This window comes from Callionymus lyra, chromosome 10 (genome assembly GCF_982586985.1).
Source record: "Callionymus lyra chromosome 10, fCalLyr1.hap1.1, whole genome shotgun sequence".
Classification (NCBI taxonomy): domain Eukaryota; kingdom Metazoa; phylum Chordata; class Actinopteri; order Syngnathiformes; family Callionymidae; genus Callionymus; species Callionymus lyra.
In genome coordinates, this window is record NC_141827.1 from 11043054 (window position 1) to 11062532 (window position 19479).

A 19479-nucleotide genomic window follows, 5' to 3' on the forward strand; every position below is an offset into this window, starting at 1 on the left:
TGGTGTGCGACAGCAGCGGTGAGTGTTCTCCAGATGACTTTGGTTTGTTGTCAAAGTAGAATATTATGTTTTGTTCAAAACATGTTTGTGTTGAAGTTACACAGTAAACTGCAGTTATCGTGCGTTTATGCGATTTTTCTTCAGCAAAGAAGATGCGTTGGTGCACCGTGTCCGACCCGGAGCAGAGGAAATGTGCAGAACTGGCCAAGTCGCTGGTGGCGGTGCTTCCTCCCTCTGCTGTGGCGGCTTTTGCTCGACTGTCGTGCATCAGAGCTTCAAGCACGACAGACTGTATCGACAAGATCAGGGTGAGACAAACATTGATTATAGGCTAATGATCAGATTCTCATTGAGTAAAATATGGAATAAACTTCCTAAAAGCATCATCACCATTGATTTAATAAATAAATAAAAGCTCGATTCCACATTTAGTTGAAGTATTTTCTCTGCTATTGTTCAAGCTAGTAGTTTTCTAGTCGTGAAATGATTGTGTTTAATCAACATTACTCTCACGCTCTATTACAAGTGAAAGTATTTGTTGTCTATTTTCTATTTCCATTGGATCGCTGGGCAATAGTTGGTCTTTGAGTTCCTTAGTTCTCTTTTGATTGCTTAAAGGAGGGGTAGATGTTCTTTGAAATGTTGTGAGTAAGATGCATTTTTAATTAAAAAGGTTTCAAAATTTCCCCAAAATATCCAAAGATGTTCAGCATTTATCTGCCATTTATTCCTCCTCTATTAACACCATCAATTAAATAAAGATACACTTTACACTTTATGTGCTTTTCTTCACAATACTGTATCATGTTCAACAGCACGGTATCGATGATTTGTTTACAAATAACATGAAAATACTGCGCTTGTTCATTTTTGTGTCGCAATTAAACTTCCGGCTGCTAGGTGGCAGAAGTCATTATGTACTCCGCGACGAAAAAACTGAAAATGCGGCGATGACTGGGGACGAGAGGATACAGTCGACAGATTTTAAAGCTGATGTTTGGACATATTTTGGTTTCATAACAAATTAAAGCAGTTAGGACTTCGTCAAGAGTCATGTGGTCTGTAGATTCTGCAACACCAGAGTAAAGTACTCGACAATACTACAAATATATCCTTGTTCTTACAGTATTGTAATCTATCGTATTGTTGCTGTATCGTGACACCAGATTCTTGCCAATACACAGCCCTTACTGTCCAGTTGTTTGCTGTCCTACGACATGACATCTGTAGTAAAAAAAACACTGAACTTTGACGACATGTCTTGCATTTGAATGAATCAGAGCCAAGATTTCATGCAAAGAGGATTTGATTAGAAGAAGAATTAAGAGTTAAATGAAATCCACTGAGCTTTGTTAATTAAAGAGGAATCCGCCATATTGACTCTCCACTAAAATAAGACCTGCCTCTTAGAAATTTACCTTTTTTAAGCCGCATTTTGACAGGAAGTCATTCTGTCGTCAGAAACAAGCGACTAATCGAGACCCAGTAGTGCAGGAAGTGTCGTCAAAGTTGCGTTTGCTTTGAAATCACCTTAAAAAAATATTCCTCATTATAAGTTTCAGTAGTAGTTGTGCAGCTACAGTGAAGCTACAGTGAAGCTCTGGTCTCTGTGCTTCAGGCCAACCGTGCAGACATTGTGACATTAGATGCTGGAGAGGTTTACTCGGCAGTGAGGCAGTTTGGACTCGTTGCCATCGCCAAGGAGATCTACAGAGACGGTACCGTCTTCCCCTACGATTCTTCTTCTGCTGGTGGTCCTGGTTTGGTTGACGACTCCGTCGATGAATCCCGCAGGAGGCTGCGTCCTCTCCGTGGCCGTGGTGAGGAACATCAGCCTGGACATCAGGTCCCTGCAGGGTCTCAGGAGTTGTCACAGCGGCGTGAAATGGACGGCGGGCTGGAGTCTCCCCCTCGGCTTCCTGCTCTCCCGCAACTACCTGACTTGGTCCAAGAAGCAGCCGCTCAGTCAGGGTGCGGCAGACGAGACATGGGAGTCGACGGACCTTTTATTTATTCCTGAGCTCTTTTCTTCAAGCAGACGTCGGCGACTTCTTCAACTCCAGCTGTGCCCCGGGATCTTCTACGATGGCGGCGTCTCTGTGTGCTCTGTGCCGGGGTCAGAAGTCCTACATCCGGCAGAGGAACTACAACTGTGAGACGTCGCACAGCGAGCCTTTCTTCAACAGCCAGGGCGCCCTGAGGTCAGCTTCAAAAAACATTGTTTAGTGACAGTGAATTAAATCAAGGGTTCATTGAAACAGTGGGTGTGGGATGGAAGACTATCTGTGAAATCTTTATTGAATCATTTACTTTAACATTTCAAATGATGACATTTGGAACAAATTAAAAACTTGTTTTATGAAAAGGTAATGATAAAATAATTGAAATAAATAATTGAAATAATACATAAATATTATTTCTAAAATTATTTCTTTCCACTAAGAGTTACACAGACATATTCCAATTTTTATTTTTTATTTTAGATTTTATTATTTATTTTATTCAGCCGATAGGTAGATAGATGGATGGATGGATTGAGGTCTCCTACGGGAAATTGTTTTTCCAGCACAGCAACCGGGACGATAGATTAATGAAAAAGTAAAGAAAAATAACAAAGAAAAGAGTACATGGATTAATATGGAATATCATCTTTTCACTTCACTCCTGCCTCCAAACTCAGAATTAAATAATCTAATAGCACAAGGAACAAATGAGTCCCTGAGTCTATTAGTGTTGCATCATGGGTAGAAGCATTCAAGCTCCATCTGCTTCTCTGCTCACTGATGACAGTGTTCAGAGCATGACTGTCATCATCCATGATGGACGTCAATCATGGTGGCACTCTTATATCAATATTATTAGTTTGAATTCAAAAGGATGCAAATGGAAAAAACATTGAATTTATAACATTTTTTGGGGGGGGAATTATTGGATATCAATATAGAAATGATTGATTATTGATGATGGTGTGTTTTTTTTTTCAAAGCATTGAATTATATTTTGGATTCAAAGTTTCAACATTTGAAATGTTAATAATAATAATAATAATAATAATAATAATAATAATACATTTTATTTAAAGGCGCCTTTCTTGACACTCAAGGTCGCCATACATAGGTTACATACATAAAACATTTTAAAACAAAACAATAAAATATGTATAAAATAAAAAGTAGCAGACAAGGGTAGAGCAATAGCATCAAATGGAATAAGCAGTTTTAAACAGATGTGTTTTGAGTTGAGATTTGAAATGGGGGAATGAGTCAATGTTTCTGAGTTGGGGTGGTAGGGAGTTCCAGAGACGGGGAGCAGAGCGGCTGAATGGTGGTGAGACGGGCAGTGGGGACAGACAGGTGTATTAAATTAAACTATTCAACAATCAGATGACACTGATACCTCCATAATACTGCCAAGTTTTCAATCTTTAATGTGTTGATTTGAGGTTGTATCTCGTAAAAAAGGTCTTTGATGATCCTACTGTGTGTTTGGTCCTCAGGTGCCTCCAGAGCGGAGCCGGAGATGTTGCCTTCCTGGAGCACGTTGCTCTCGAGAGAATAGACGGTGCGAAGATCTCCTGCTTTCTCAGTGTTTTCTTGTCTCTGCGAACTGACGTGTGTTGAATGATGATCCGTGTCAGAGGTCGCGGCGGGCGAGCTCCGGCTGCTCTGTCCCGACGGCACTCAGGCTCCTCTCAGTCACTTCAGGACCTGTAACCTGGGGCGAGGGCCCGGAGCAGGAGTGGTCACCAGGTTAAACTTCCGGAAGGTCGCTCGCAAGTTCCTGCAGACGGCTCAGGTAGATCTTGATGTGACTCGTTACTGTCGCTCTTCACTCCTGACTCTGATGATCCTACAGTTGATGTTCGGACCCAGAGGACGTGAGCGCCAACGCTTCCAGCTCTTCAACTCGTCTTCGGGAGAAAGTGACCTCCTGTTTAAAGACGTCACCGACAAACTGGCCATCCTGGCGGACAACATGGACGTCAGTCAGGTGTTGGGTCTGGACTATGTTGCTCTACTCAAAGGTCTTGGACATGAAGGTACTTTTTTAGCATCGCAAATCAAACAGAAGGTAGAAGGAGACGAATGTGGGTGTTTGTGTGTTTGTCTGTGTGTTTGTGTTATTGTTTGTGTGATTGTCTGTGTGTTTGTGTTATTGTCTGTGTGATTGTGTTGTAGTTTGTGTTATTGTTTGTGTGATTGTGTTGTAGTTTGTGTGATTTTGTGTGTGTTTGTGTTATTGTTTGTGTGATTTTGTGTTTGTGTTATTGTTTGTGTGATTTTGTGTTTGTGTTTTTGTTTATGTGATTGTCTGTGTGTTTGTGTTATTGTTTGTGTGATTTTGTGTTTGTGTGATTGTCTGTGTGATTTTGTGTTTCTGTTATTGTCTGTGTGTTTCTCTGTGTGTTAACGTGCGATCTGTGTGAGTTTGTTATTGTCTGTGTTTCTGTTATTGTCTGTGTGTTTTGTGTGATTGTGTTATTGTATGAGTGTTTGTGTGATTGTCTGTGTGTTTGTGAGATTGTTTGTGTGATTGTCTGTGTGTTCGTGTTTTTGTCTGTTTGTTATTATCTGCGTGTTAATGTCTGTGTGTTTGTGTGATTATCTGTGTGTTTGTGTGATTATCTGTGTGGTTGTGTTATTGTCTGTATGGTTGTGTGATTGCCTGTGTGTTTGTGTGATTGTCTGTGTGTTTGTGTGACTATCTCTGTGTTTGTGTGACTGTCTCTGTGTTTGTGTGACTGTCTGTAAGTTTGTGTTTAAAACTTAATTTTTAAAGAAAGCATATTTCTTAAATGTGTGCACATACATCTACGAAGGAAGAAGTAACAAATAAAACATTTAAAAATATATATATTGGAACTTCGTTAGAATATAATAAGTGAAGTTACAGATCAAGAAATATTTGTTAGATAACGAAATTAAAAGCATTTGTGGTAATGACAGAAAAAAAAGTTAAAACAAACTTGGCTCACATAACACTTGTGACCCCTATTGACCCCGTGAAGTAGTTTTCACTGTCATTTGTCTGGTTTGTCGATTTGTGTTTTTAATCTGCAAACTGAACTTGAACTGTAACGGTCTCTTATTTTGCAGACAGTTTGTTAATATGTTTTAAAAAAAACACGTTAGTTTAACCTCGTATGAACCTTCAGGTGGAATCAAGAACCAACAGATCATTCATTTTAAGAGTGATTTCCTCCTCAAACAGGAAGTTCTCTGGAGGACAGTGTGGTGCGATGGTGCTGCATCAGTTACGCAGAGCAGAAGAAATGTGAGGAGTGGGCTCTCAACATCAAGTCTGACCCGCTGGTGTGTGTGCGCGCTGTGTCCATGCGTGACTGTGTGGAGAAGATTAAGGTGAGTTTTTCAGTGTCAAGACATCACCATATTCAATGGTTGAATTTAACATTTAAATTCATCCATTTTCTGCCACTTATTCCCTTATGGGGGTCGCGGGGGGTGTTGGACCCTATCCCAGCTTATTCGGGCGAGAGGCGGGGGACACCCTGGACAGGACGCCAGTCTATTGCAAGGACAAACAAAGACATAAAACCATTCAAACTATTCATACCTACGGACAATTTCCCCAAGTTCCCATTCAGCCTCTGTATGTTTTTGAAAATTGCAATTTTCTATTAAAACTTTGTTGTTGTTTTTTTTAGCATACATTACATTTTTAAATAATTAAATTCAATCATTTCTTTACTGAAAGGTTGAATTTATTTTTAACAATTGAATTTAAAAATGATTTTTTTTCTAATGAACGTTTTTTTTTTACACATAAACTTGATTTAATAATTCTAATAATTAAAAAATGCTTTCTCTAAATTAAATATTATTATTATTATTAATTATATTTTGTTTAAATCTGTGATCTTTTTAATTCAATTATAAAAATGTTGGCATAATAGTGCCAAAGAAAGTTACCAAAAGATAATAAGATACTTCATCAAACTTTTCAGCCAATCATGCAACACGCAGGTGATCATGTGACTTAAACCCCATACCAGTACAAATCACATTTGAAACATCGAATTCAACCATAAAATATTCTGTCGTCACTGATATCCTTCCAAACTGTCCCTGACCCTCGCTCTCCTTCTACCACAGCGGGACGAGGTGGACGCCGTCTCACTGGACGCCACACACTCGTTCATCGCCGGGAAATGTGGGCTCGTTCCCGTGGTGACGGAATATTATGGTAAAAATCTGTTTTCAAGACTCATTTTGAACACGCTGCCACACAATCTGAGGTATTTAGACAGCCTCAGAATTTCCCATTTTCTTCCCCTGCTGGGACATTACTTGGCTGCCTCCTCATTCTTTCCACAGTGTGTTGATGTTGATGATGTTGTTCACGATGTGTCTGTCCAGGCAGGAACTGTCTGTCGGCGGATGGATCAGCACATTTCGAGGCGGACGGTACGTCGACGGATGAACCAAAATGAATCTCCTGAAGCTGAAGCGCGACTCACCTCTTCTCTGTCCTCAGTGCTGCCCCCGGTGGTTGCAGTCGCAGTAGCCAAGAGAACCAGTCGCAGCATCTACGTGGGGAATCTTGGGGGCCGTCGCTCCTGTCAGGGGCGCATGTACAGCCCCGCCGGCTGGCTGCTGCCCTACACCCACACTTTGAGTCTGGAACATAACAGTAGCGCCCCCTGTGATCCTGATCAAGGTACTGCTCACGAAATCTCAGAGCTGCCAGGACATAATCGAGGATAGATTTTATAAATATAATATAGTTCTGTGTCGCTTGTACAGTATGTAGAGTTTGTGTTACATATAATGTTACACACTTTAGTACTAAACAGTTTGAGTGTTGGTTTTAACTTTCTTAACGTAAAATTAAACTCAATAAATCAGTTCTAGAACAAAAGTTCTCCACAATTAACATTAAACCATGTGAATTTAATTTTTACCATATAAATAAACTGCTTCATCTTTAGTGATTTAAATGGAATAGTTTTATCTTTTTATCAGTACAATTACATTTTTAATAACACAATACTGAAAAAGCAAATCTTGTTGACATTTTAATGTTTTCTAAAATTTAGCTATGATTTTTAAAAATCATTTTTAATCCATTTGTTAAAAAGAAAAAAATCTATTTCAAACCTTACGATTTACATGTTTTCAATTAACAAGACGCGTCAGCATTTTTTAACGTATTCTAGACACATTCAACGGTTTATAATAGAAAGTTAAATTATTAGCTGGTGCAGCAGCCTTTGAATTTAAAATTTAATTTAAGAAGGAAATTGTTAATTGTTCTAAATAAATATGAAGGTGATGGTGAGAGAGATTTAAGAAACAATTATTTTGGTCATGTAAACACTAAACTATATTAGACGTTAATCAAGATAAACCCTGTAATTGTTTGTCATAATAAATATTGAGAATGTGCCTCCAGTCTACAAGCAGGTGTTCTGGAAAGGTTGTCTACCAGGCACTGAAGGTAATCTGTGTAAAGTCTGTATTGGAGGAACTGGAGAAGCTGCGACCAAACGTTGTGCTGACAACCACAACGAGCGTTACTATGGCAACATGGGGGCGTTGAGGTGGGTGCAACGGTAGATATAAAGTTTTATTTTTACTTTTCAAGTGGTTACGTCGTATTTCCTGTTTGATTCACAGGTGTCTGGTTGGTGATCCTGGCGGCAAAAGCTTTGGTGATGTTGCCTTCTTAGAGCACCACAACCTGCAGGCCAACATCCTCAGTGAGACAATATAGTGTTTTTATTGACACATTAGCAGCTTGTTGTCAAGTATATAACATTCATCACTTCAAGGTTGTTGTTTTTTTTACATTTAATTAAATAATATAATTAAATAATTGTTATACTAAGTCTAATTGTCCTATTCAAAAATATAATTTCCAACTTTTTTTTCATCATAGCCTTTAAATTTAATATTAAAATAGTGTCATTCCAGCGCTTCTCTGTTGTCACGTGATCATACTCGTGTCACGTGATTGGCTGAAAGTTCAATTAAGCAGCTCAGTAGTATTGTCTGGCGGGACTGTTATCTTTATATCTTTATATCTATAAATTGCATTTAAAAGGGCCACAATTTAAAAAAAATAATAATTTAGAAAGATTTTAATTACTTATATTAGAATATAGATCTCTGTGTGAAAGAAAGAAATCAATAAATTTGGAAATATTAAAATCTTGTAATTAAATTATTGAAAACAAAACCAACCTTTCGATATACAAATAGTTTAATACAATAATTAAAACATAATAATTAAATGCCAAAAACACAACATTTAAAAGATAAAAATTAAATATTTCCACATTTTAAATGTTAAATTCAACCACTCATACTAGGGCACTGATAAACTGCTTTTTACTTCTCGGTGATGTAGCTTTGAGTTCCACTGGTTGGGCAGAAGGTTGGACGTCATCAGACTTCGAGCTGCTCTGTGCTGACGGCAGTCGAGCCTCACTGTCGTCATGGACGACGTGTAATTTGGGTCAAATCCCGCCAAACACTGTCATGACTCGACCTGTGCTCACCGCCCGGGTCTACGACTTTCTCATGAAGTCGCGGGTGAGACAAACATTTGTTTATATACACTTGTTTATTTCATACGAAGTGATTACTATGTTTCTATTAAGGAAACTCTGGCAGCCAATCCAAATGCTGGGTTCAAGCTTTTCGAGTCTCACCAGTTTGGAGAAAGTGATCTTCTGTTCAAAGACGCCACGCAGTGTTTGGTGCACACCAGCCACATGGACTACCGCTCCATCCTGGGGGAGGAGTTTTACCTTCGAGCAGAAACCGTCTTCAACTGTACCCGCTCAGGTGCTGCTGCTGCTGTGTCTTCGCTGACGTCATTCAATTATTTCACGCTCGTTCTTCTCGCTCCTGTCAACAGATATCCTGGAGTTTTGCAGTCAAGATGTTTGCAGCATTTTCCAATGAAAAAAAACTTTTTTTTTACCATTTTTTTTGTATGAATTGTATTGAAAATAAAAATTACAATCAGAATTTGAGACAATTATTTGCAACTAGTTTTGTTGATTTGTGCCTATTCTTTATTTACCAAAGTCCAAATTAAACTGTAAAGGGATCAATTAATAGTTTGAAATGTTTGCTAAATATTACTTACCTGTCAAAACAAACTATAAATGTGCTTGAATAAAAAATATAAACTAATTAAAATACAGTATTATTTTATAGATAAATTAATTAATATATTCTATGAATTAAATATATATTCATTTTATTTTAAAAACTGAAAAAATTTGAACGACGTTAGAATGCGACTGCAATTCCCAGCGACCATTGCGAGCACCGTGTGCTACATGGAAATGTCTCCGCCTTGTTTCTCGGCGTTACAAAAATAAATGGTCCCCTGTCATGTTAAATAAGTCGACCTAACAGGCAACGAAAAGACTGCAGAATTTATCGATCGATTACGCTTCGAAGGGAAGATAACGCCATGGTCTTGATAAGAAGGTATTGCTGAGATGTGTGCGTAAATTTGACTGTTGGCGTCAATGTTACCTGGTGTTGTTTACTTTAGTTCCGACCTCACTGTTGTTGTGCAACCTCAATGTCTCATTAGTATTTTGTTTTAAATGTTAAGTAAGTTAAAACATATTTTTACTATACGTATGAATATTTTGTTTATTTCGTTCTCCAACAAGGTCATCAGCTATTTTTAATCAGTCATGACAGCCTTTACTTATATGTTACTTAAGGACAGGTTTTGTGTTTTGGTTAAAATCTGAATTTATATATTTTTTTCTTTCAGATTAAGACTTGACTGGAGAAGCATTCCTCTGTACACTTCATCCTCCAGGATGGTGTCATCTGAGCCTGCTGGGTTGACGGATTTCGTCCCGGCCTGCAGCTCCACTGACGTCCCATCTTTAGACTTGCTGCAGGACTTTGTCAACAGTTCCAGGCGTCTGTTCGTGATCACGGGTGCGGGTCTGTCCACGGAGTCCGGGATCCCGGACTACAGGTCGGAGGGCGTCGGACTGTACGCCCGCACGGACAGGAGACCCATGCAACACGCAGAGTTTGTGAGAAGTGCGACGTCACGACAAAGATACTGGGCCAGGAACTTTGTGGGGTGGCCTCAGTTCTCCTCCCACCAGCCCAATTCTGCACACAGGGTCCTGAGACGGTGGGAGGAATCGGGGAAGCTGCACTGGCTGGTCACCCAGAACGTGGACGCACTGCATTCTAAAGCTGGCCAGAAAAGACTGACGGAGCTCCATGGCTGTACACACAGGTATAAATACGTTTTTTTAAATACTCATTATGACTTCCTACACCCACTTTTGTACTTCTGTAGTCTGTGCACTTGTTATACTGTTTATTGTTGTTGATATATTCATTATTTTATTTGTTATTGTGTTTCTTTTATTTTGTGTTATTTAATTTATAATTTATAATATTGTTTTTATCATTTAATCTTTTTTTTGTTATTCGTTTTAAAGTGTGTACTTTAAGTGTGACAATAATGTGTATTATAGTGACTAGAAAATATCAGAATGGTGAGATATCGCGATATTCTTTTCCACGATCCTATATCAATAATAAATCACAAATCATATTTTATGTGTTACTGTAGTCATTTTATGTTGTATAGTTCAATAAAGTGTGTGTAAAGTAGCATAATTATTTTTTACAAGCAAATATTCATGCTGTTTTAATTTTTGTGGAGAAATTGAACTTCCGGCTGCTAGATGGCAGCAGTCTTAACGGACTCCGCAGCTAAAGGAACAGTAATATCCTGTAATATCCAGTAATCTATGGTGATGACTGAGGACGAGAGGATACAGTGACTCCAGCAGCTTTTAAAGCTGATGTTTGGACATATTTTGGTTCCAAAACAAATGAAAGCAGTTACGACTTCATCCAGAGTCAAGTACTCGATAATACTGCAAATATATCCTATAAAAATACAATTCAAGTTATAATGTCCTCATTGGCTTTAACTTTCTATCTGCATTTGCACCTCCAGAGTGATGTGTTTAGGCTGCGGCAGCATCTCGTCGCGGCAGGAGCTGCAGCGACGCTTCGTGGAGTTGAACCCGGACTGGAGCGGTAAAGCCGGCGCCGTGGCACCAGATGGCGACGTCTTCTTGGAGGACGAGAAAGTTCTCCACTTCAGAGTTCCCTCTTGTGAGACCTGCGGTGGGACCCTCAAGCCGGAAGTCACTTTTTTCGGCGACACGGTTAACAAATCCACGGTGGAGTTCGTTCACGGCCGACTGGCGGAGTCGGACGCCGTGCTGGTCGTCGGGTCGTCTCTGCAGGTGAGATTGAAGGAGGGAGATCATGAGTAGAAACGTCGGTAAATAAGTGTCTTTGTTGCTCCACAGGTTTATTCTGCCTACAGGTTCTTACTGGCAGCAGGTGATAGAAAAATGCCAGTAGCCATCGTGAACATCGGGCCGACCAGGGGAGACCACCTGGCCGGACTCCGGGTCAAAGGTCGATGTGGTGAAGTTCTATCACGTATTCATCCTCGCTAAACTCATGGCAGGTTCCATATTCTGTCGAAACTACCTCATATTTAACCACACATTATATGACAGCTAATAACAACAATGTTGTTGTTATGAGTGACAGCAGAGAAAAGATGATTTTAATACAGAAATATATTTGACAAAGCATCACAATGTTCAACTGTTCTGAAGCTGCATGCAATAATCAACTTCTGCTGTTTGGTACACAATAAAATAAGTTGTAAGTAATTTCCCATTCTGGGAATGATGGTGGGGTAGATGTTCTTTGATTGATTGACATCACATTTTCATTTTCATTTGTGTCCGAACATTATTGCATGAAATTGCATTGAATGACTACTATTGAGGTGTGAAAATGATTTAAAAAAATATGAATAAAGAGTTCCAGGAAAAAAATAAATCCATTATTTTGGCTTTCAAATTATAGTTTATCATAGTTATTTTATTGTTTATATTTTTTTTTAGGAAGTCAAGTTAAATTGATTTTTTTTTTTTTTTTAATTTTAAAGTAAATTGCAAATATTGACAGTGTTTGCTCATTTTTGTTTTGCTCAATTAAACCTCTGGCCACGAGATGTCATTCGGTCAAACACAGTTAAATCAACTTTGAAATCCAAGCGTTAACTGAGGACAAGAGGATGCAGTCACATTCAATCTCATTTTAAAGCTGATGTTTGGACCCATTTTGGTTAAAGCAGTAACGACCTTGTCAGATCTAGCACTCGTTTATTACTACAAACATAATTTTTTCCTACAGTATCACAATATATTGCAATACATCATATTGTCGCCCCTGTAAGTTCTACTACAGTAAAGCATGGAAACAAAAGGGGTTTTTTTTGGACACTACATTTTTATTGTTACAAGCATCAAAGACAAACTGAGGGCAGAGTGACAGTCGAGTGACAGATAGTGAGATCTTTCAAGATGTTCTGCTGCTGGAATCCCTCCTGTAGCTGAAGCTTCCAGCTCTCCACTGCTGACCGAGTGTACTCAAACAAGGCAGCAGGGACGCTGAAGGAGATCAGGGGAAACCTGTGCGTGTGAAGAGATGCTGAGGCGGAGGTCACCAGCAGAGGAGTCATGGACAGGCAGTTCTCAAAGCTCTTGGTCTGATCAAACCAGTAGGTGGCAGGATAACCCAGCAGAAGTCCAAAAACTGTGCACAGGTTCCACTCTGACTGCTCAGCGACAAACAACGGTTCATCTGTGTTCTGTAACTGATCTTCAAGGAGACGAAGTAGATCTTCAACTATGCTTCTCAGTGGCCCGTCAACGATGGCCGGAGACTCCAATGAGTGACAGACGTCAATCACGAACACGCCGTCGTGATGAATTATTCTCTGTAGATTTGACAGGAGTGTTTCCTTATTGAAGATGAGTGTGTTGTCGTTTAAAGACAGTGTGTGAAGACAATCCGACAGTAAATGCTCAGACTGGAGAGACCTCAAATATTGGGAGACCTTCTCCGGACCGGCGGCGTTCGTGTCGTACAGAAGAGCCGGTTTCAAGCCCAAATCGACGGCACAGACTTGCGCGGCCAGATCCAGACTCTTTGAAACTGAGAGAGATTTCTTTCCATGAGATAAGTTTTTACGAGCTGCTGCGATAAAGGGCTGAAAGGAGGACATAACTTAAAAAGAACATCAGCAGTCAATTGTATATTAAGTCCGCAAAAAAAATACAAATGAACGTCTTGATTCTTCTTCAATGGAGTTGAGGATTTGTTTGGGTCAATTTTATTTTCCCCTTGTGTTTGTTGGTCCAACACACCTGGAACAGACGAGGAGATCATGATGTCAAATGAACGCTGCGATTGGATAGTTAATAACAACTTTTGTTGTTGCTTTTAATAGTTGTTCTTTAATTCAACCTTTTTTTTTTTCTTTTTATCCATCTTTCAAATCTTCTCACCATGTTCTTATCGTAGAGGGTTATGCGACGGGCTGAGGGGACATCAGGTCTATATCAGAAAAGTTCCTCACAGCCCAAACACCAGCAGCAAACAATCCAAGGTTAACCAGAAGGTTCCTAAAATGTAAATGAAAGGGTTATATAATGACATGTTTAAAGAATGGGTTTTAAAATATAAACAATCGCATCTCAAAAACCAAGTAAACGCATGCTAAATAAGAAATATAATACATAATAATTGTAAAATTACTGCTCAACTCTCTATAAACAGACTCTAAATCGACTGGTCCAGTAAGCTAGATAAATAGTAGTTTTTATATCATGATTTAGTTTCCCAATATAAAGGTAAATCACCAAGTGTTTTGATATTTAACGAGGAATAACGTAAGTTGTGTCATCGTCATGAATGTCAATAAAGGGCAAATCCAATTGACTGGACGGTTTAGTAGCTACATGCTAACACACACACACCAACATTTAAACCAGATCAAACTCACCTCCGGAAGTCATTTCTGTCTGTCGCGAAGTGACACGCGGATCCAATCCAGGTGAAAACACCCGATGACCATTTTTTGGCGTCTGCTCCGCTCATGTTGTAAAGAACCGGTGTTAGCAGCACTAGCAGTAGCAGCAGCAACGAGGGTAGCGAGGGAGGAAGTGACGTAGCTACGGCGAGCAATAAAGCCCAAACATCCGCTACATCGCAGTGTATACAAAGATGTCCGCCACCAGGTACCGTCGCTTTCTGAAGCTCTGTGAAGAATGGCCTCTGGACGAAACCAAGAAAGCCCGAGACTTGGGAACCTTCTTGCGGCAACGAGTGGCAGCGACGTTTCGCGAAGGCGAAAACACACAGGTTCGTTACAACACTATGTGTTGTTGTTGTTACGTGACCGAAGCTAAGCTAACCGATGCTACAATATCGACCTTGATTATACCTTGAATATTATATCTTAAATAAAACGTGATTTTATTTATTTCTCTGACAGATTGCTGATTTGGAAAAGTGCGACCAGGTGTACGAAAGTTTGGCACGAATCAATGGAAATGTTTACAGACAACGAGTGAGTATATAGATGTTTAAAATTCAAGTTTCTCATGCCAGTGGGATGGTTCCTTTCTAAATGTAAACAAATCTTACTGGTATACATTCTTTCCTGTATCTTTTCCACGTGTAAAGCTATGTCGACGTGTTTCATGAACGATCAAAATCCTGTTTTGTTGTTGTCCAGACTTTTGTTATATCTCATGAAAAGTAAAACTCTTGTTTACAGTTTCCTCGAGTAAAAGACACAAGCTTTACTGGAGTCACAGTTGAGGAGTGTAAAGTTCTCTTGTCAGGTAGGAGATTCAACAAACCACTTCTCTGATCATTGAAATGCATTTAATTAAACATTTGTATATATTTTTTTAATAACTCCAGGTAGTTTGCAGCAGGTTGACGAAGAAAAGAAAGGTCTATGGAAGACATTAACTGAGAGATTTTCTTCCAAACCAGAAGAGGCTCCTGAGAAGACTCAAGAAAAATAGTGTTTTTATTGTTAATTATTGTTGTAAATATAGAAATGAATAAATTGTCCAACTTCTGACTATTGCTTATCATGGATGGATTTACATTCACCGTCTTACATTCAAAGGACAGGAAGAATAAAAAAGTCAGTTCAACACGTGGATTTTGAAAATGCATTATAAAGACTTTATTTTAAATAATCAGATGGTTGCGTGTTAAGATGCCACAAAATTACAGACTTTGTTTAGCGTAATGTTATGAAGCATTGAAGCCTTTGCATTTGTCGAGTGAATGAACATCATCAGAACTGTCAATGGTACAAAAACAAATGATACTCAATAGTGCAAGCATGTTGGATCTCTTCGGAGATATAAGCTGTGTGATCACGACAAACCCCCCCCCCCCGGGCTGCTACTCATTCTTCTCAGGGTTGTCCTTCCAGACCCGGTAGTTGAGTGACGTGGCCAGACACAGCCAGGCCAGGTATGGTGCCATGAGGAGAGTGGCAGTACGGCTGATGGGATACCAGGACACCATTGTGGCTCCGACCGTCCCAGTTAGAGCTATGATCTCCATGAAGGCCTGTTAAGAGGTTTCAGACTTGAGTAAAAGATTTCATCGTGTTAGAATTGACAACGTACCAATTTGAGCTTGTGCCTTCCAAAGAAGATGGGAGTCCAGGCCCAGTTCAGAGCCAGCTGGGCTCCGTACAGTCCAAGTGGAACCAGCGCGTCTTTATTGAAGCCACCCAGCTCTTTCCAAATCAAGTACGAGCCATATCTGGAACGAATACAAAGCTTTATTGAAACATTTTCTTTGAACAGACATGATGTAAAACAATTAAATTTAGTCATCAAAACATATTACCACAACAGTAGATGCTCCTTAAAGAACGTTTTGCTAAACAGTAGCTTTAGTGACCAAGTTATTATGATCTTTGATTTAAAAAAAACTTGAATATCACCAAATATTTTTTCACAATACTGTATAGATATTCAACAGCACTGTATTGGCTTTCATATATTATATTATTTTGATGATAGTTATTTGTTTATAAAATAATTCGATTTTATTTTGACAATTAACACAAACACGCGTTTGATCATTATTGTGTTGCAAATAAACTTCCATCATTCCGACAGTGATTACAGTCACTGCCGTTGAAGGAACAATGAGCTGATGAAATCCCTGCAATGACTGAGGACGAGAGGATACAGTCGACTCCAGCAGTTTTTAAAGCTGATGTTTGGACATATTTTGTCATGTGGTCTGTAAATTATGCAACACCAATACTAGAAATATATCCTTGTTACTACAGTATCACGATATATCTAATCATTGCCTCTGTATAATGATGTGTATTGTATCATTAGATTTGTTACCAGTAAACACTCCTAGTAACCAGTTATCAAAAATGTATTTCAGTTTGTGGTGTGACCTTTGACCTCTCCCTGAATCATTGTGATGCACTACAAACGTGTTAACGATACTTTTAACTCAATTTTTTAATTGTTGGACTGAGACAAAAGGAAAGTTGTCACCACAAGTATTTTTATTTTCAAGTATCTGACCCCTTTCTTACCCCATGCCCGTATAGAGACAGGTCCACACCACAGGGAACGCGGCGTTCGGCGGCCGCCATGATGGTTTCTGCAGAGTTGTGTACCAGGTCTTCACCTCTTTACGAGTGATGTAACCCCCGTACAACCCGCCCAGGTGTGGCAGGGCTGTCATCCCAACAAGAGGCAGCCACATGTTCTGAAACCACATGATATTACAGAATACAAAAAATGAAATAAATGAAGACAAAATATAAGGAGATTTATTAAATAAAATGTACTAAAAGGAGAAATAATTTGAATACCTCGATACTTTGCAATTATATTTATTTACATAGTTTAACTGTTGAACCACAGACGTATTATTTGAGCAATCTTATATAATTTGTGCACAATCGTTCACACACACACAAGGTTATAGTGAGTTGTAATATTGTCATGAAGAAGATCATGACCATGATGTGTTATATCACAAACTAATGAACACATCATTTCAAATATTTTTTTTTAAACAACAGAAATTGAAACATTTTAAGTCAAGGTTGTATTATTTAAACATGACGTCACATAATGTGACGTCTCTCATTGTTTTTCATTGCATTCGACTAAGGTAAGTAAGTAGGCAAAAGGTTATCAGATCTAAAAAAAAAATGTTTTCTTAGAATTGGATTTTTTTTAGGCGCCTTAGTGTTTTAAATGTCTATTCTGATAGATATCACAAACGTGTGAATGTACGTCATTTTAAATATTGTTAAATAAATAACGTAACGTATTATTTAAACATGACGTAAGGTCATGTGACTCTCTTACCTAAACCTTTTTTTTGGTTGCAGTTTTGACTTAATATTTTTAGTTAAAATGTAAATTCCTCTGTCTTCCCTTTAGATATTATTTTCAACAAAAAAAAAAGTGAAAAGTAAAATTCGGATAAAGTTGACAGAAATTGAAACAGTTGTCTCTTACGAAACAAACCTGCTAAGCTAAATGCTACATTATTTCTCGTTAAAAATGGCCGTATCTTTTTTTATTAGCTGTTCAAAAACGCTCTCCGGGCGTCAGATCTTACCTGCGGGTGTGAAGCAGGTCCAGACAACAGGGTCACAGTTCTCCAGTCAAAGTCAGACCCGGGAGAGACTCTAGTCTGCTGTGTTGTGATATATAAGAAGCGCCAGGCGGGGCAGTCTTATCGCGGCGGTCAGTCCTCCGACACTCCCCGGACACTCAGCGACTCCTCCGGCGTGCCTGGCAACCGCTGCTCGTCTCGACGGCTGGTTTGAGACCCTGTTGATCGGCGTCTCGGTCCAAAGGTTGACACGAACTCACTCTTTTACACTCGTTGATGCTCTTCCTGCTCCAGGAATAGTTTTCAGCTCCAGGAACAAAGATGATGAGAGCGGCGTCCAAAGACGATGGAGTCGCCAAGATGGTGCTCTCTCTTATATGTGGCTGACTAGCCTGTGGTTCAGCTCTACCTTATGACATTATTTATGCGTATGTAAGGTCATAAAGATTTAAGCGCTCAAGCTTTCATAGTGTTGTAAGGTTAATGTTGTTTATCATCAAGTATATTATTTGTTTTTAATTATTTAACTTCCCACTGTTCTTTTATGATGTGAGATTATTATTATATGGAATATTGTTTATACAATAATAATAAAAGCAATTTTAGTTAATATAAAAATATAAATGTATAATCTATATGTATATATTGACATATATATATATATATATATATATATATATATATATATATACACATATATAGAGATTAATATAGAGACTTATAATCTCTATATATGTGTGTATATATATATATATACTTATAATCTCTATATATGTGTGTGTATATATATATATATATATATATATATGTATATGTGTGTATATATATATATATATATATATATACACATATATAGAGATTATAAGTTTATATTTTTATGAGCCTTATTATTTTCAATCACGTGTATTAACTAAAATTTGAAATTAATCGCTTTTATTATTATTGTAAAAACAATATTCCATATAATAATAATCTCACATCATAAAAGAACACTGTGTGAAGTTAAATAATTAAAAATAAATACTATACTTGATCATAAACAACATAAAATTATTTATATAACTTCACACAGTGTTCTTTAATGATGTGAGATTATTAGTATATGAAATATTGTTTGTACAAATATAATAAAAGCGAATCATTTCTAATTTTAGTTAATATACATTTATAATCTTCTATATATATATATATATATATATACACATATATAGAGATTGTAAATTTATATTTTTATGAGCCTTATTATTTTCAATCACGTGTATTAACTAAAATGAGAAATTAATCGCTTTTATTATTATTGTAAAAACAATATTCCATATAATAATAATCTCACATCATAAAAGAACACCGTGTGAAGTTAAATAATATTAAAAACAAATACTATACTTGATCATAAACAACATTAAATTATTTATATATATGGAAAATAAAACAGATACAATACAATACAATAAAAGACGCATTCAAATGGGGTTGAGGAAAGGCATTTTTAATTAACTGAAACAAATGAAAAATATAAACCAAAAAAGCTACCAAGATCCTGAAATAAAATGGCTACATTATGATGACACGAGAAATATTAATTTACAAAAAAAAATGATACAAACTGGTTGTGTATTTATATTCTTAAAAATGGCATACATGTACAAAAGTGTGATTGATGGAATAACCCCCTGATACAATAAAACAAATGAATCCTCGCTCACTCACTGTAAGATACGGTCATTAAGGTTAAGCCCTTTACCGGCGCAAATGGAGCATGAAGCTTTGTAAAGCAACAGAAGGTTGTCGGTTTATTTCCCTGAGTGTTCATTAATGTTCATTTTGATCTGAAAGCCTCAAAACACTGATGTACAAGATGAGATTTTCTTTCTATTTATTTGTTGATACTATTGCACTTAATTTGGTTATATCTGTAGTCAAATTCGATTACTTTTTT

General features: G+C 37.9%; 7 protein-coding genes across 7 annotated transcripts in view; 3 read left to right on the forward strand and 4 right to left on the reverse strand.

Moving 5' to 3' along the window:
- The first annotated feature begins 152 nt into the window (after positions 1-152).
- On the forward strand, positions 153-8996 carry sxph (saxiphilin). Its single transcript, XM_087801040.1, has 16 exons — positions 153-308; positions 1619-1718; positions 1795-1971; positions 2039-2201; positions 3497-3561; positions 3638-3795; positions 3856-4039; positions 5212-5360; positions 6114-6204; positions 6378-6425; positions 6496-6678; positions 7414-7561; positions 7638-7720; positions 8371-8555; positions 8624-8810; positions 8884-8996. The coding sequence occupies exons 1-16, from the start codon at positions 153-155 to the stop codon at positions 8928-8930; spliced, it is 2124 nt and encodes a 707-aa protein (XP_087657166.1). The 3' UTR covers positions 8931-8996.
- The window catches only part of ppil1 (peptidylprolyl isomerase (cyclophilin)-like 1), an 84361-nt gene continuing 66111 nt past the window's right edge, over positions 1230-19479 (reverse strand). Inside the window, exon 5 of the mRNA XM_087800182.1 lies at positions 1230-1246. The gene's annotated coding sequence lies outside the window, so the exon portion shown is untranslated. The remainder of the gene's footprint in view (positions 1247-19479) is intronic.
- Positions 9347-12123, forward strand: sirt4 (sirtuin 4). The gene is made up of 4 exons (XM_087800847.1): positions 9347-9467; positions 9766-10251; positions 10987-11281; positions 11348-12123. Exons 1-4 carry the CDS (start codon positions 9451-9453, stop codon positions 11498-11500), a joined length of 951 nt encoding a protein of 316 aa, XP_087656973.1. The 5' UTR covers positions 9347-9450; the 3' UTR covers positions 11501-12123.
- c10h1orf74 (chromosome 10 C1orf74 homolog) lies at positions 12328-13125 on the reverse strand. Its single transcript, XM_087800849.1, has one exon. The coding sequence runs from the start codon at positions 13123-13125 to the stop codon at positions 12364-12366; it is 762 nt and encodes a 253-aa protein (XP_087656975.1). The 3' UTR covers positions 12328-12363.
- On the reverse strand, positions 13128-14056 carry tomm6 (translocase of outer mitochondrial membrane 6 homolog (yeast)). Its single transcript, XM_087800851.1, has 3 exons — positions 13906-14056; positions 13409-13525; positions 13128-13267 (listed from the first exon to the last, which is right to left on the reverse strand). Exons 1-2 carry the CDS (start codon positions 13998-14000, stop codon positions 13429-13431), a joined length of 192 nt encoding a protein of 63 aa, XP_087656977.1. The 5' UTR covers positions 14001-14056; the 3' UTR covers positions 13128-13267; positions 13409-13428.
- Positions 14120-14997, forward strand: uqcc2 (ubiquinol-cytochrome c reductase complex assembly factor 2). Its single transcript, XM_087800853.1, has 4 exons — positions 14120-14264; positions 14398-14472; positions 14683-14749; positions 14832-14997. Exons 1-4 carry the CDS (start codon positions 14127-14129, stop codon positions 14936-14938), a joined length of 387 nt encoding a protein of 128 aa, XP_087656979.1. The 5' UTR covers positions 14120-14126; the 3' UTR covers positions 14939-14997.
- Positions 15082-17871, reverse strand: tspo (translocator protein). The gene is made up of 4 exons (XM_087800852.1): positions 17544-17871; positions 16501-16676; positions 15560-15698; positions 15082-15500 (listed from the first exon to the last, which is right to left on the reverse strand). Exons 2-4 carry the CDS (start codon positions 16671-16673, stop codon positions 15330-15332), a joined length of 483 nt encoding a protein of 160 aa, XP_087656978.1. The 5' UTR covers positions 16674-16676; positions 17544-17871; the 3' UTR covers positions 15082-15329.

What these genes read in the sequence shown, in the direction of transcription:
- sxph (XM_087801040.1), top strand. Translation starts at nt 153, where the DNA reads ATGCGTTGGTGCACCGTGTCCGACCCGGAGCAGAGGAAATGTGCAGAA. An exon ending in AACAGCCAGGGCGCCCTGAG is followed by an intron (nt 2,202 to 3,496) that starts GTCAGCTTCAAA and finishes TTTGGTCCTCAG; the next exon opens with GTGCCTCCAGAGCGGAGCCG. An exon ending in CCTGCAGGCCAACATCCTCA is followed by an intron (nt 7,721 to 8,370) that starts GTGAGACAATAT and finishes TCGGTGATGTAG; the next exon opens with CTTTGAGTTCCACTGGTTGG.
- sirt4 (XM_087800847.1), top strand. An exon ending in CTCCATGGCTGTACACACAG is followed by an intron (nt 10,252 to 10,986) that starts GTATAAATACGT and finishes TTGCACCTCCAG; the next exon opens with AGTGATGTGTTTAGGCTGCG. An exon ending in TCGTCGGGTCGTCTCTGCAG is followed by an intron (nt 11,282 to 11,347) that starts GTGAGATTGAAG and finishes GTTGCTCCACAG; the next exon opens with GTTTATTCTGCCTACAGGTT.
- c10h1orf74 (XM_087800849.1), bottom strand. Translation starts at nt 13,125, where the DNA reads ATGTCCTCCTTTCAGCCCTTTATCGCAGCAGCTCGTAAAAACTTATCT.
- tomm6 (XM_087800851.1), bottom strand. Translation starts at nt 14,000, where the DNA reads ATGAGCGGAGCAGACGCCAAAAAATGGTCATCGGGTGTTTTCACCTGG. An exon ending in GACAGAAATGACTTCCGGAG is followed by an intron (nt 13,526 to 13,905) that starts GTGAGTTTGATC and finishes TTTACATTTTAG; the next exon opens with GAACCTTCTGGTTAACCTTG.
- uqcc2 (XM_087800853.1), top strand. Translation starts at nt 14,127, where the DNA reads ATGTCCGCCACCAGGTACCGTCGCTTTCTGAAGCTCTGTGAAGAATGG. An exon ending in GAAATGTTTACAGACAACGA is followed by an intron (nt 14,473 to 14,682) that starts GTGAGTATATAG and finishes TCTTGTTTACAG; the next exon opens with TTTCCTCGAGTAAAAGACAC. An exon ending in GTGTAAAGTTCTCTTGTCAG is followed by an intron (nt 14,750 to 14,831) that starts GTAGGAGATTCA and finishes TAATAACTCCAG; the next exon opens with GTAGTTTGCAGCAGGTTGAC.
- tspo (XM_087800852.1), bottom strand. Translation starts at nt 16,673, where the DNA reads ATGTGGCTGCCTCTTGTTGGGATGACAGCCCTGCCACACCTGGGCGGG. An exon ending in TGTCTCTATACGGGCATGGG is followed by an intron (nt 15,699 to 16,500) that starts GTAAGAAAGGGG and finishes TATTCGTTCCAG; the next exon opens with ATATGGCTCGTACTTGATTT. An exon ending in GAAGGCACAAGCTCAAATTG is followed by an intron (nt 15,501 to 15,559) that starts GTACGTTGTCAA and finishes ACCTCTTAACAG; the next exon opens with GCCTTCATGGAGATCATAGC.